Raw genomic sequence first — 15,686 nt, forward strand, 5'->3', positions numbered from 1 at the left:
TTAATTCAGTGCATACCACTGTATAGACTTCGTCAATCCGTCATACTCGTTTTCATTAAGGTCATAAAACAAATATGGAGCTACTGTGAATAAGGTCTAAGGTAAGGCTTCCCCCTGCCCAAAATGCATCGCTATTTGCTTTTATATTGCTGTAGACTTTATTACATAAACCTGCATTAAATTACTGTGAATTAACAGAATTTTAGAAAGGCTGCATTAACTACAACAGTAGTCTGTTGGACAGGGTATCTGCAGATACAAAGGAATTAAATGTAAGACTTTTTAAGGCCAAATAAAAGAAAAATGTATGACCACTTTCGCAATAATAATAATAATAATAATAAAAAATTTTTTAAAAAAATTAAAAAAACAAATAATTCGCACAAAACCACTGAGGCTACTTGGATGTCTCTGGACATGTGTTTTTTTTTTTATATATATATTTTATTGTGCATTTATGTACTTTCTTTTTTAAATAATATTATACAACATTAAAACTCTAAATAAATTATGAATGCATGTAGCCTAAAGTATGTAGCCTACATTGTGACCGTTCTCTTTAGTCACTTGTTTTCCAGCAAGACGTGACGCAATAGACCTTATTCATAGTAGCGCCATGTTTGATTTTTAATGGGAATGAAGCTGTGAGGGATAGACTTACAGTCTCTTCAATGGCACGCATGGTATAAATCTGTAAAATCTCCAAGATCACATCACTCATGTTGTCTGGAGTTTTTTTTGTCTACCGAATGTGCTTGAAAATATATTTTTTCAATGTTTTGTCTGAGGAACGATCCAAAAACACTATAAACTGCAGTGCAACCCATTGAAGAGACTGTACGTCTGTCCCTCAGAGCCTCGTTGTCATTCTCATCAAAAATGTAATATAGCGCTGCTGTGAATAAGGTCTAGCATGTGCTGAATAACATTTATATATTTTGGTCTTGGCAGATACATTTAACAAATACGTTAACATGTAGTTAAAGGGCAGTTCATTTAAAAATGAAATTTCTGTCATCACTGGTCACCCTGGAGTCTGTATGAATTTTTCTCTGCCGTGCAACAGGAGATGTTAAGCAAAACGTTTAGTCTCAGTCACCATTCACTGTCACTGCATATTTTTTTCATTCAATGAAAGTGAATGGTGACTGGAACTCCCTAATATCTCCTCTTGATATCCACTGAAATAAGAAAGTCATACAGGAGTGATGACAACTTTCATTTTTGTGTGAAATATCTCAAGTAAAAATCAAAACTCGTCAGTTACCTTAAAAATGGCTGTTTAAAGTTGACAAGCTGTATTGTAAAAGTTAACAGATTAAATTATGAAAGAAGTGTGCTGCATAATTAGTTATGATGTATATTTGTGACGAGGAGGAGGAAGTTTACAATTTTAGTACAATCCCTTCTCTCATTTAGATAGTGGCAGAACGGACCCAGGCCTTAGCAACATCGTCGGATGTTGTAAGCAACTTTTTGACAGATAAAAACCATCTTTATGTGGCTTCACACCTTCTGCTGTATGCGTTGCATGTACGAGAGAGAGGGAGAGCTCTGTGACCAAACAGGCACTTTTCAATGGAGAAATAATGCAAAAGAAACTAATGATGGATAAAAATAACAAAGACATAATTTTTAATTTTACAACTCCATCCGAGTGACAGATGTTTATTTGCCGCGCCACCTCTAACTTGAATGTACATTCTGTACTATGTGCCAACGTTTTGCATAACTGACATAAACGATACCCAAACATTTGTACAGGCTGACAAATTTTTACAGGTGTATCATTTTAACAGGTATATTGATGTATGAGTTACACAAACATTCTGACCAATGAGTGAACAGTTTGCTCATATGTGACTTTTATTTACAAAAATTTGGTCCTTTTGAAATGTTGCCCTGTGAAAGTGAACCAAACCAAGAAAGTGCAACATTGTTACAATTTTAACCCCTGTTTCGGAACAAATAAAACAAATCTACAGGTCTGAAAACGCTTAAAAATAATGCCTAAATAGCTATTTGGCTATTGGTTAAAGCCGAAGTGCGTAACTTTTACTGTGCTAAAATGCTCTCTCTTTACCCAGCTTAATATAAACAACTGTAAGCCATTTGTAGGTCAGTTTTCTTGAAAATTGTAACCACTGTCTCTGTGGTGCTATAAAAATTTCTGTTTGAGCGACACGTCCATACGGACACAATAACATTGACTCAACCAATGGTGTGAGTTGGGGGCGGAACTATCTGTTCAATCAACAGCAGACGGGTGTGTATTCAGGAAGCTGGGTTTTTTTTTTCTCTCCTTTTCTCCCCAATTTGGAATGCCCAATTCCCAATGCGCTCTTAGTCCTCATGGTGGTGTAGTGACTCGCCTCAATCCGGGTGGCGGATGGCAAATCTCTGTTGCCTCCGCAACTTATCACGTGGCTTATTGAGCGCATTACCGTGGAGACGTAGCACATGCGAAGGCTTCACACTATTCTATTCGGCATTCACACACAACTCAACACGCGCCCCACCGAGAGCGAGAACCACATTATAGTGACCACAAGGAGGTTAACCCAACGTGACTCTACCCACCCTAGCAACTGGGCTGATTTGGTTGCTTAGGAGACCTGGCTGGAGTCACTCAGCACGCCCTGGATTCGAACTCACGACTCCAGGTGTGGTAGTCAACATCAATACTCGCTGAGCTACCCAGGCCCCCAAGGAAGATGTTTGTAAACAAAAGTTTAGTTTTTCAGAAATTACACTTCAGCTTTAAATGTTTTACATTTTAAACTATTAAAAAGAGTTCAGCGATCTGATTGAAATGAGACTGAGGCTGAACAGCTGTAAACTGGGCCTAAAATGGTTTGAGATTTGTCCACTTCAACCACATTCGGAGGTGGTCAAAAAAAAGCATGCGACCACATTGGGATCAAAATGTAAATTGCTTAAACGTTTGAACAAGAGCTTCAAAAATAATAAATCACACACCCTCCCCTCAAATCACAAGTGGTCAAAAGTGACATATTATGACCAGGTTTAAAAGGTGAAGTCTCTCGCCTTTCTACTTGAGATCGGATCACCCACGCATCTTAACAGGGCCTAGGTGACTGTCATTTTAGAGGTTACCAAGACAAGCATTTTCCTTCTTAGGAATAACATGCACTAATGAGTTGCGGAACATGGGACCTGAAACATTTATTAAAAGCAAGAAGTATACAATATGATTTCTAACTGAATTAACTTACTAGTATCAGTATTTGAATCAAGTCAGCATAGGAGAAATTAATAATTTTGGTTCATTCGGAGACCTCAGAGTGTACACTGCACTGCTGCATCATGGGATGGGTGTGGCACATCTTAACATGTACAAGAAAAGATCCAAATATCCTAATACAAAGCCAAAAAGTAGCTTTTTCCCCCATGAAATACAAAAACCAAAAAAAAAACAACAAAAAAAAACATACTTGGATACCTTGAGAAAACACCAACAAACAAGTACTGCATGTAGCTGATCTTTTGGTCACTTTATTTAAATGTAATATTAAATACTAAGTAGCAGAATTTATTAATGGCAGAAGTTTATATACTAACTTAAGAACATTTTCAGAAGGGAAAAAAGTTCCTATACATTTCCGAATGACCTCCTGTGTATATCAAAGAGCTTATGGCTGCCAATGAAAAACATCAAGTTTAGCATTCGAAGCGGAGATGTGCCCAAAAAAAAAAAAAAAAAAAAAAAAAAAAAAAGATACAACCCGAGCACCAACCTGATAGGGAAAGGTGAGCACTATCAGATTAGAACAGGCTGAACCCCAGTTAAACTGCACAAACATGTACCAAACTCCCGTTGCCAGACACCGGCTCAGGCGTGAACCCAACGTGAGTGGGGAAACGAACCAAAGCAAAAAGAACAGGAAAAAAAAAAAAAAACAGTACTCACAACAATATGCTAGGCAACAATACAACGAGAAATTTGATGTTACAAAAGTCCAGAGGAATTCAGCAAGCAGTTTAAACAACACAGACATTCCATAGCATGAAAAGCAACGACGAGTTTAAATACCTAAAAGAAGAATAGAAAAGGGGTTTTAAAACGTCAGAGGAGATCTAGCTGCATGATATAAGGCCATTTAACTTGACGTTACGTTTTTAAGGTGTCTGTCGCAGTGTCTCTGGAGCACTGGCTAATCACAACACCGATGACAATCCACTACTATTAACACAGAGAGTGTTTACTGGGGCGAAATCTTCTCGACAGTTATAGAACAGAAATCTCTACGGTGTAACACTATGGTCCCTCTTCAATCACGCTGTTTTCCTTGCAATATAATTATTTATATATGCACAGCCCTTATTCAAGGGGAAAAAAACCTGCAATGCCTAAAAGCATTTGGGGATTCATCTTCTTTAATCTTAAATAAAATACGTCAGAAAAAAGAAGAATTAAACTTGAATAACATTAAGGCTATATACATAAACTGCACTGCTAAAAACCCCTTTTCACAAAGTCCCAGGATCCCCTCTTGCAGGTGTTCTGGCCATCTCAGTCCAGCCTTGGGAACACCGAGGGGCAGTAGGTCAAACAGAGGCATCTAAAGGCCCTTAGATGGGCCGGGGTTCTTGCCCATCTGAGAGGAGGGAAGGCCTTGGAGTGCCCCGAGCTGCTGGTACAACCCGAGCAGATCCATTTGATTCATGGGACCTCCGAGGCTGTTCTGCATGGCCAGCTGGTTCAACAGTAGACCCTGTCTAGCCATGGCCATCTGCTGCTCCTGGACCTTACGGTTGGTGATCACCTTCTGCACGTACATCATCAGCTGGAGTAAAGATAGAGATGAGACAATATTTTTCAGTTTTTAGATCTCACACACTTTTTGTCCAAAGAATTTCCATGACTTTTACAATTGTTTGCGATAACTAGATCAGTATTTGTAAAAATTATTCAAAATTCAAATCCATTTGTGATCCAGTTCAACCATTTCATTAAAAAGAACTGACTCAAAGAATGATTCGCTCCATGAATTGGACATCACTATAGATGAGGTTATGGTTTACAATCAAACGCTGCCAGAAAAGAAAGGTTTTCAATGGGTGCTTCATTCAAATTATGCCCAAAAAGTGCTGGTTTTGAGGGGTTGAAACACCCAGTTTCTTTAAAAGATTACTGGAGCTTTGAGCTTTAAATTTCCATTAGGATCAGTGAATCAGAACAACCTCAGGATTAGTCTTTAATTGTGATATTTCACAGATTACTGTCATTGTTATTATTGCTTCTCTCTTATAAAGACTCATTTTCCCCGTAGCTGCTTTTGGTAGATTCAAACTTTTCATGTAGCAATCGCACAAATTACTATTGTGAATCTACATTTTTCTGTAACTTTTCTAGGCCTGGAAAAACCAGAAAGAAAAAAATACTTGATCCAGAAAAAAAAAAAAAAGCGTGGTTAGTACACAATATAGTCTATTTAAAAAAAAATATATTAAACAGAAAATACAGATATCTTAAGAACTTCTAAACAGTGGAATTCACCAATATACTTTCTAGGGTTGGGTACTGATACAGATTTCCCAACTCTATTCGATTCCAATTCACAAGCTCTCTTTTCGATTCCGATATAGGAATATCACAAGGGTATATTTCAGCTATAATGTCCATTTTGCTTACATATGATGGTAATTCTCTCCCAGCTAATGCTGTTAATTATACAGCAGACCTTCCAACTAGGTACAGTATGAAAATATTAATTTTACATCATTTTGGTCACATTTTAGCTTTTTAAAAATGAACAAATCCATGTATTCTCTAAATAAATGTTTATTACTTACATGCATCATTTGTACTATTTACAAGTATTTATATTGATTTGTTGAACATGTGGTAAAAACTGTCTCACAAGTTCTGTAAAGAGCATCAGTAAATGTTGTGTGTGCTTAGAATTATGTTTATTTTTTGTTGTTTTTGACAAATGCATTGTGTGGATCTCGCTGGACACTCGTTGGAATGAATCAAACCAAACATTTACTCTCAACACACACTGAAAGGATCTCTGTGCTGAACTTCTTCCCCTCTATACTACACAATCACTGGTGAGTGAAATCATAATCATAGACATTTTTAGTCGTATAGTGCAAAATTTGGATGCAAATGCGAGTGATTTCCTTTCATTGTAGTGGACGGTTGCGCATAAGAGTAAAAGATCAATCTTGGGATTAGAATCGAGATCATTCAAATGAAGATTGTGATGCAGCAGAAAATCAATATTTTTACCCAGTCCTAATTCTTTTACATTCTTTCATCATTTCCTTACCCTCATGTTGTTCCAAACCCTGACTTTCTTAAATGGAACACAAATGTACTTTTATTGCATCTTTCTACAATAAAAGTGAATGGTGACTGAAGCTGTCATTCTGCGTAACATCTCCCCTTTGTGTTCCCCAAACACAAGAGTCATACAGGGTTTGGAATGACATGAAGGTGAGTAAATGATGACAGTATTTTCACAACACAGAGAGAAAGTGAGTGATGAGCAAACGTACAGTTTGTTGTTTGCTGAGGACATCACGGTAAATGGCCTCCCTGCGACTGATTTCCATCTCTTGGCCGGCCTGCCTCCCAAGAGCCATGGACTGAATCTGCGCCTCCAGTAGACTCGGGTTCTCCTTCCACTGCCAAAAACAACACACCTGTTACACCAGGTAGACCTCAACAAACAAATGCTTAAACACTCATTACACGCACACATATTTCGTAGTCAAGGACTCAGTCCAATATCTCAAGCTTAATACTGCTGAAACGGCAAACTATACATTCCCAGAACAAATGTATACTAATAAGTGTGAGCTTAAATACATTACACTAGAACTTTACATTTTCTGAAGAAAATGTGAGTGGTGCTTGCAGATGCCAAAATCAGCACCACAATGCAAGGGTGTTCTAGGTGGTTGTCGGGGTGTTCTGAGTGATTGCTTAAGTTAAAAGAGCCTATCCTCAAGTCTCTATGATCTTCTGTACAAGTCTATGGGAATTGTAAGGCAAAAAAGGCATAGTGCATCACTCCTCAACCACTTGCATGATTTGAGATATCATTTATTTCTGCCACATAAATGCTGTGGGCCAAGGTTTAATACTTGGGGTTAGGGATTTGAACAAACTCCAAGTATTAGCAACAGTAATAGTGATACTTGTCACTAGAGCTGCAACTAATGATTACTTTGATAATCAATTAATCGGCTAAAAAAAGAAGCTTATTTCCTATATTTTATCAATTAACAATTAATCAAAAAATAAATGTTTGTATGCTATACACTGTGTACATAAAATGTTTAAAATATAATTGTTACAATATACATTTGCAAGACTTCAGGTGCTTAACATGTAGGCTATAGTATGTGAAACTGTATATTTCATATCTTGTAATTTGTCACATTTTAGCTTTTTAAAAACTTACAAAATTCTGTTCTATTTTACCAAACTTCTGCATAGATGCTGTAGGAACCTATTTGTTAAGGTGTTTACATTGATACGTATAACAGACGCTTAAACTGTACTGTCTCTTTAAGAGCATCTCACAGAAGTGCTGGAGAGGAGTTGCACGGTTTCTTCAACCCATCCATGCTTTGTGTGATTAGAATTAATTTCTTTTTACTCTGCGCTAAACTACTTTGCCACACACAGCAGACAGCCCACATTAAACTGAATGCTTATGATCTTTGAATTGGGCTCTCGTTCTGTGCGTTAGACAAATTAGGTCGTTTTTTTTCCAGCTTCAGCTCGTCCCAAACAAGTTTAATCACGCAAACCCATTTTTCACTACTGTTAAATGATGTCACCGACAGAATTTCTCAGTGCATGCCAAACGTATCTGACTAATCGATAATAAAATTTGCTGTTGATTACTTTCATTACCGATTAGTTGTTACAGCACTACTTGTCACTATAAAAAATAAACAAAAAAGTTCTGTGAACATCGGCTATTCATGACGGCTCACGCAAGCAACACTAAATCTGTAACAGTACAGTCCTTAGCCTGAACAATGGAACAGTGCATGTTCAGTCATTCTGGTTAAGTGCCTCACTGTAGGGATCACCGTGACCCCTCACGCCCCCTTCTCTCCCATCACTCACCACCTGCCCGAGGATGTCCTCCAGAGACTCCCTGGGCACCGACTTCAGAGCGCTCGTGGCCTCCAACACCTTCTGCCTGCCCTGATTGATCAAATCCTTGAACGGAGGAGGAAAGAAAATGTGTTAGGGGGGAAAGACACTAGGGCTCTATTATTGGCCGTTCACACAGAACGTGTTTTTGCAACCATCTGCACTGTTTTTAAGTTTAAACCCTTTATAAACAATTTTAATTTTTTTGTCACCGTCTCATGCGAGAGCGCAATGTTTTAGGATGCCATGTCAATTTTAAAAGGACTTCAAGTTTTGAAAATGCATCTCAAGACACGTGCATTTTATTACATTTGCTGCGCAGCTTCTAGCTTTTTTTAATGCAAGAATGTGTTCGGTCTGAACGACCTCTAAGGAACAGGGCTCCAGACTGCGACTAAAATGGTCGCAAATGTGACCGAAAATAATTGATTGCGACAATCATTTAAAATCTAGTCGCCATTGGCGACAGTCGGGTTGTGTGCGTTCATATGCGGTTTCATCAGATATCATCTTGTGAGTTATTGAATACATCTTCAGAGCGCACACCAGTGTGTCTCGTGCCGCTTTTCAGGGTGTGAACTCAGAAGCTCAGGTTAGCAGTTTGAATCAGAGTCACTTTCTCAGCGAATCATCCATCAGTGAGCTCATAACTGGGAGCGCAGACATTTCAAAATAGGAGTCCCATGTGTATTTCAGGCTTCTTTTTAATTAAAAGTCCCGCACACACACACACACACACACACACACACACACACACACTATATGTATGTGCGTATGTATATATGAATGCAAACTTACGAATCTCTAACTCTATATACTGTTTATTAAACCTCAGATTAATGGGTTCAGTCATCTTTTCTTCTGCTTTCTATCTGGTTTCTGAACAACAATCTAAATCGAGCAACTATATGATTTGGCGACTAAAATCAGCCATTTGGCTCCTTAATGTTTCAGTTAAGTCATTTTTTTGGTCTGGAGCCCTGAGAAATGATTTTTTCAGCATCACAGACTCAAAAGTTAGGCAGTATAGTTATGATGTCTTCTAATATACTTCATTTTGGCCAAAGGTAGCATCACATATATCCAGAATTAATTGCTAAGCTCAGTGAAACAATTACTACATGGCCAACAATACATATTTCATTCAATACTGATGGACAAACTCAATTAAAATAAATTGTGAGTTGCGCAGAGAGACTCCTATAGAGTGTTCCAAATCAGTCACTTATGAGGTTTGATTTCAGTTAAGATGTTGCCTATGTAGGTAGTAGACAGCGAGGCAGCTCACTTACTTGATTAATCAAATCCAAAAAGAAAACAACATCCCTGAATTTAATCTAACAGCATTCTGGGCACAAAAAGGATAGCTCAACTGCCTTGGAAAAGCGCCAAGCCAAATGTCGGTGCCTCAGGACACATGTCACAATTAGCTGATGGCTTGAGGAATGTGAAAATTGCATGTGGTGCTCATTACTGACCTCCAGCTGTTGGTTGGACATTGAGGCCAAGGCAGCCACGTTGAAGGGGAAGTAGTTGCTCGGTGCCATTCCCATGCCCATTTGAGAATACGACGGCTGGTTGACACGCATGGTCAGACCCTGAAACGACAGCACAGCAGGTATATCAGCCGGACAGAACCAAAGAAACTTAACGAGATGAGGTCAACAAGAAAGACTAAAAATTATGAATAATCTTCAAATCACAGTTAAGCTTTGACAGATGAGTCACTCTCCCATTGCACTTGCTGTAGGGTAATCAAAGCATTGCTTTCAGACTTCATTTTCCACTTGATTTGCAACTTTGACATGATTTGTCTACGTTTTGGTAAAGACCTATGGTGAACGATTTATTCCCAGCCAACAAATCACTTGCGTATCCAAAAAATCCTGATGTGCACCCATGTGAACCTTTGTTAGGGTCCTGCCCAAGCTGTGTTTGTCTTACTGATCTAAACAGAGCGTTCTCCTGCTGAAGGTCAGCAAGACGGCAGTGTTTGTGTGCAAATGAGCTACCGAGGCAGATGCGGTCATTCTTGCCCTCTAATTGGGTCCTTGGTGCACGCATCTCGTAAACACACTTCACGGCTGAGTGTCCGGTGTTCAGACCTGGCACGAGCAGGTGCGCGGCAGAGATTGTGGCATGGATCACAGCTGCACCACAGACCGTAGGACAATATAAACGGACACTCATTTAATCTCAGTGGGTGTTTTCAACTAAGTCAGGTTTCTCCAATCACTGAAAGTGGCATCTTAAAATCCACTTAAATGGGTCTGACAACGATAATGGTTTTAAGCAACCAAATTAGACAAAAGTCTTCAAATCTTAAAATACACAAATGATTGTTGCGATGATCAAAAGCAGGTGAATTCTTTATGCGCCAATAATAGCTACTGCCAAGTGATTCACTGATTTAATTACTCTGGCTTGAGCATTATATTTAAAGTGTCTTGCCAAAAACTAATACAAAGTTGAATTAAAAGAATATGGTATGAGTATATATATATATATATATATATATATATAAAGCCTGCATTATGTCTCAATGCTCAGTATTTCAATTGAGACCAAGCAGGTAATCAAACAGCAAGGTACCACCCAATATGTCATTGTCACCCGTTAAATATCAAATTTTTGGTCCCGTAAGTATCTTTCCTATTTGTTTTTTTTTTATATAGGGTTTTTATTTAAAATGTTCATATGAGGTCTAAGACATGAAACAAACCAACCAGCTCCAAAGTGAATCACAACATTACAAACTTTGATTTGAAGCAAAAAGGTTTTCAGATCAGACTAAAAGACATTAACGGGAATTAACTACAATCCCATGAAGCACTGCGAATAATGCAATCAAATTAAAAACGATGGAAAATCTAAAAATGTTGGTTGTATAGAAGCAGTACATTTTATTTTATTGCAAAATATTCAGATATATGCAAATACATAACTAGTTTGAGAGTGTAGGGAGACCGATTCGATTACGTCATACACAGTTATGGAAGCGAGTGGTCGTTGCAGAGCTCGTTTTGACTGCGATTCTCTGATTGGTGGATCTTTAATCAGCAGGATCATTGGTAGTGTATAGTTCTTCACCAGAATTTCCGCTATAGAGCTGTTCAGCCATGACGTCAATTTGTAGGTGAACCCGGAAGTCTAATTCACCATGGGTTCCCTTGGGATTTCCCTATGGGTTTTTTGAACTTATAAAGTAAAATAAGGTATGTGGTAAATATTACTTAACGATACGTTGACGTTTTGTTCTACAACATAAAATACACACAAATGTGAATTCTGACGCCGGCGTGTTTTTTTGAAAAAAGAATGCAATTCAAAACGCCTTCAAAATACACGTTTGAGGTTTGAAAGTGTGTAATTTATGTTGTAGAACGTCAACGTATCATCAAGTAATGTTTACCACTGTCCTTACTTTACTCATAAGTTCAAAATCACTCATTATAAAAACCCACAGGAAAATCCAGAGGGAAGCCATGACGAATTCTCTTCAGGGTTTTTGACAACAAGAACAGCTCAATTAAACAGGATTTTTAAATAATGAAGATGAAATAACGTGGACTGATGGCTTCAAAAGATGCAATTAACAACCCTGAAGCTCACGGTAGGTCTGTCTTTAAAGGTTTATAAGTTACTGTTAAAAAAATCAATTAGTGGAAAAAATAAATGGGATTTTTCACTTCGGGAATCTGACAGTTGCGCTCTATTGCTAGTTGACTGCAGCAATGTTTCCCAGAAAATCAGACAAGTGCAACTGAAAAATTAATAATGGTGAATTTGCAAGAGCCAGGGTCCCACTCTCTAACTAGGCATTTCTCTCCCAATATACTCCATTAATGAGCTGCTGACCTGCACGACTGAGGTTGAGGAGTCTCTAATCTGAAGACAAAGACTCTGATTGTTTGAGTACTACAAAGGGTTCCAGGACTGTGTATGGGTATAGACACAGGATCTTAGCCATCATTTGGACCCACAACACTGCTTGTAGATTTACATAAGGAAATTATTTTGATCCACTGTACTACATTTTTCATAAAATGTGTGCTGCAGTGGGTCTATGTATTAACCATTACCACCCTATTAGAAGCAACAAGGCTTCTTGGTAGCTCCCAGTGGTTTTATGTAGCTCTAAACAGAGCTTTATTATTTACGAGCAGCTATACTTTGAAGCTTTTGTGGAATTTTGTTCATGCAAGCACATATGCATGTAGTTTAGCCTCATTAAAAGACCTCTCTCGTGTTCATGTGTGTCAGTTTTATCATTTAACCTAATATTTGCTTGAATGGCAAGTGGAATGTATCGGGTTCTGTGATTTGAAAACTTGATTTGTTATCAAGATTAGAGCAAGATATTCTAATGCCTGTCATGGAACTTCATATGATATAAAGTACTTCTCCAAACACAATGCACATCTGTTGTCATATATAAAAGGTTTGTGTGGCTACAGACCTTCTTCTCCGCCTCGTATTCAGCCCAGGCTGCTTTGCGATCTTCCTCACTCAGCGCCTCTTCCTCCTTGTGGTCCAGCAAGGAGTCATGCTCGTGGTAGCCGACGATTTGATCTTTGAAACTATGTAGCAATTCGGCCAAGACAGGATCCTGGGACAGGAGAGAGATACAGGTCAAAAAAACAAAAAAAACAAATCACATCAATACACACATCTGTGACCTTCTAAATATCGCAGCCAAGAGACAAAATTACAGGTCAACTCAACATAATCAACAACAAGACAACAAGTCTTTCCGTGGCCTACCAAGGCACAGGAAGCAAAACACAAACCCTCATCCTCACACTGGTTTATTTAAATAACTAAAACATCAGATATAAAAAAAAAACACAATTAGCAGCTAGTTTGAGCCAAAAAGCTCAAAAGTGAAACAGCCTCAAAAGTTTGCGTTCACAAGGGACATATTTAAAATAATTTCAGAGGATTTCATGCAATGCTGGTCTCCATGACAACACTGTTATTGAAAACAATACCTGAGCACAATTCACATCCAGACCTCATACAAACATGGTTTAAATTACTCTGTATAGCAAATGTTTGCTTTTCTTTGTCTCGCCTGCGCTTTACATTAAAAAGGTCCTCGAGAACTGGAAACATCTCCAGTGTACTGCTGGAACCTGAAGACAGACGGGCGATGGTTACTTCACCACCTGAATGACAACAACGGCAATGTTTCAAACTAAATTAATCATGAATGTTGCAACATTCAAAAAGAAAACCCTCATATTTAAAGGAATTTTTTTCAGGTTCAAAACAAGTGATTATAATGTGTTAGATCAGAGCTGCCCAAAAAAGGACCAAAAATCAAACTCGATTGAGGGGCGTGGGCCAAAAGTAAATAATCCCCCTTTCACAGCTCATATGGAGGGCATTTTTTACCTTTACAAAGGTAATTTTTCCCTAACCTTTTAAAATTACTCTGTCATCCGTTTATGTCAAATACTTTAAATTAAACAATTACATTTTAAAATGGCATGTCTCAACATTACAAAATCGCATGATCTCTACACTGCATAATGTGCATTGTTACTGAAACATTTTTTTTTCCCTCATTCACCCATATTTCCAAATATTTTGGCTATTAAATTAACAGCCTACAAAACTAATGCACTGACACAGAGGAGTAGATGACAGCATTTCTCCAGATTTGGAATGAGGAGCTTATAAAAAAAACTTAGAAACTCCATGCCAATTTAATAAAACAATGCAAAAATAAACATTAAACAATGAACATTAGTCAGAGACATGATTCATACACCAAAAGTGGTTAATGTTCTGTAAAATTATTATTGTATCATTAATAACTTTTAACATCTAGGCTATTTAACACATCCAGACATTATTTTTGTTAATATTATTATTAACTAAATTGTAACATTTAGTAAATTTAGCGCAGGAGCACGACACCGAACTCATGCGGTGCGTGAGAAGCGGAGTGCCCGTCTGTGCGAATTTATGGCGCGAGCATCCGCCAACATCTGCACAGCGGACGACACGAAACAAATATTGTTTAGCGAAAATTCTTATGAAGATCGCAATGGATATATTTGGAACTATGTAAGATTGCAGGGGAATTTTTTTGCCCAGAGCCCCCGTTAATTTCCGACCCTGGATGGAACTCGCTTACGGAAATGCGGTATAAAGCCATTTGCATGTCGAATTAATAAGTTTAGAAAGGTTTATGCATCTGTAACATCTTAAGTTCAGTAACTATGTGACAAAGCGCTCCTCACTGCGTGAGCTTACACTAAATTCAACGAGTGCTCAAACGCACTGCTGACTGTCGCACGAGAAAGAAAGGGAGAGACCGAATGGATTTACTCATGCAGCTTCTGGAATTAGAGTCTGATACAAAAACAAGTTTATTGATTTGATCATCTGTTTCTAGTGGTTTACTAATTCACTGCTGCACTTTAAAGCGAATAAAAGTGTGTGGGAATTTTCCACATTATGAACGCTGAACTTGCGGGAATGATTGAAATTGTGCGCAATACCCACAATCCCATGCCCACAATTTTTCTCTATATTGACCATCCCTTTCTGGTAGCCTTGCATGGTTCACACAAAAGTCATTGCATTGTCATGACAGGAGTTAACATATTACAAATAACTTTGCACAGAAAAGATTATCAAATGATTTTATTACACTAGCCTCATGTTAAACAATGTGTTAAGTCATGTGGCTATACTTTTGATAATGTGTGTATTTTAATGTTTATTTGAGTGCAAATCCTTTGAAGAGATACTCAAGTAAATGCACACCTTAAATTTAGAGGTGCCGTTCCATCTCGAACGCAGTCGAGCACTCGGCATTTTAAGTGAACTCTTTTTGCGTGCAAACCTATATGGACATGTTTGTAGCACGTCTGCGCACTACGACTGCTTTGTGATATTCTTTTAGCACAGTCAACTCCAGGCACATTAGCTAATGGTGAACTCTGCACAATGCGCACTGTGCGCAAGACGTCCGGGAATACCAAAAACCAAAGTATACTTTGGCCTCGGGTGAGTTACTGTAAACGTAACTTGTATTGATTCTGAAATATTCCCTTAAAAATGGCCAAAGAAATAGCAGTGAACAAAGATCGGATAAAAAGAATATAAGGAACAAAATCAGCAAAACTTGATTACCCTCCAAAAAAGCTAGATAGGTAGCAGTAACAGAGCCATGCTTTCTGCATTACAGCAGAGTGTAATGAAGAGTGCTGCTACAGATCAGTCTATATCAAGACTTTTTAGTAAATGGCTTTGATAGCTGGAAAATAAAAACATGTGGTGAAAGCAAAGCACAATCACGCCAGGCCTGGCCCATCCCCTTGACAGGCCCAACTGGATGGGCGAAGGTCATTTCTGGCTTAAGTTGCTAAATTAAAACATGGCTGGAAGCTGCCATGTGAAGAACTCTCTACGTCTCACAGAACTCGTGCAGAAGATTCAATGGAAAACTTACAGGAGAGTGCCGAGATGTGATTAATTTACTCAATGTTTACAGGAAAATATGATCCCTTTTTGTTGAAAGTGT

The 15,686-nt window shown here is 38.2% G+C and overlaps 1 protein-coding gene across 2 annotated transcripts in view; it reads right to left on the bottom strand.

Moving 5' to 3' along the window:
- Window positions 1–1,632: 1,632 nt before the first annotated feature.
- Window positions 1,633–15,686, bottom strand: part of atrx (ATRX chromatin remodeler) — a 73,671-nt gene continuing 59,617 nt past the window's right edge. For both annotated transcript variants that reach the window (XM_051649424.1, XM_051649425.1), the window contains exons 31-35: window positions 12,606–12,755; window positions 9,625–9,744; window positions 8,117–8,212; window positions 6,529–6,657; window positions 1,633–4,808 (exon numbers count right to left, since the gene is read on the bottom strand). In XM_051649424.1, the coding sequence (XP_051505384.1) occupies window positions 4,584–4,808; window positions 6,529–6,657; window positions 8,117–8,212; window positions 9,625–9,744; window positions 12,606–12,755 (720 nt within the window). In that variant the 3' untranslated portion in view covers window positions 1,633–4,583. The remainder of the gene's footprint in view (window positions 4,809–6,528; window positions 6,658–8,116; window positions 8,213–9,624; window positions 9,745–12,605; window positions 12,756–15,686) is intronic.

Source organism: Myxocyprinus asiaticus, chromosome 22, assembly GCF_019703515.2.
Source record: "Myxocyprinus asiaticus isolate MX2 ecotype Aquarium Trade chromosome 22, UBuf_Myxa_2, whole genome shotgun sequence".
Classification (NCBI taxonomy): domain Eukaryota; kingdom Metazoa; phylum Chordata; class Actinopteri; order Cypriniformes; family Catostomidae; genus Myxocyprinus; species Myxocyprinus asiaticus.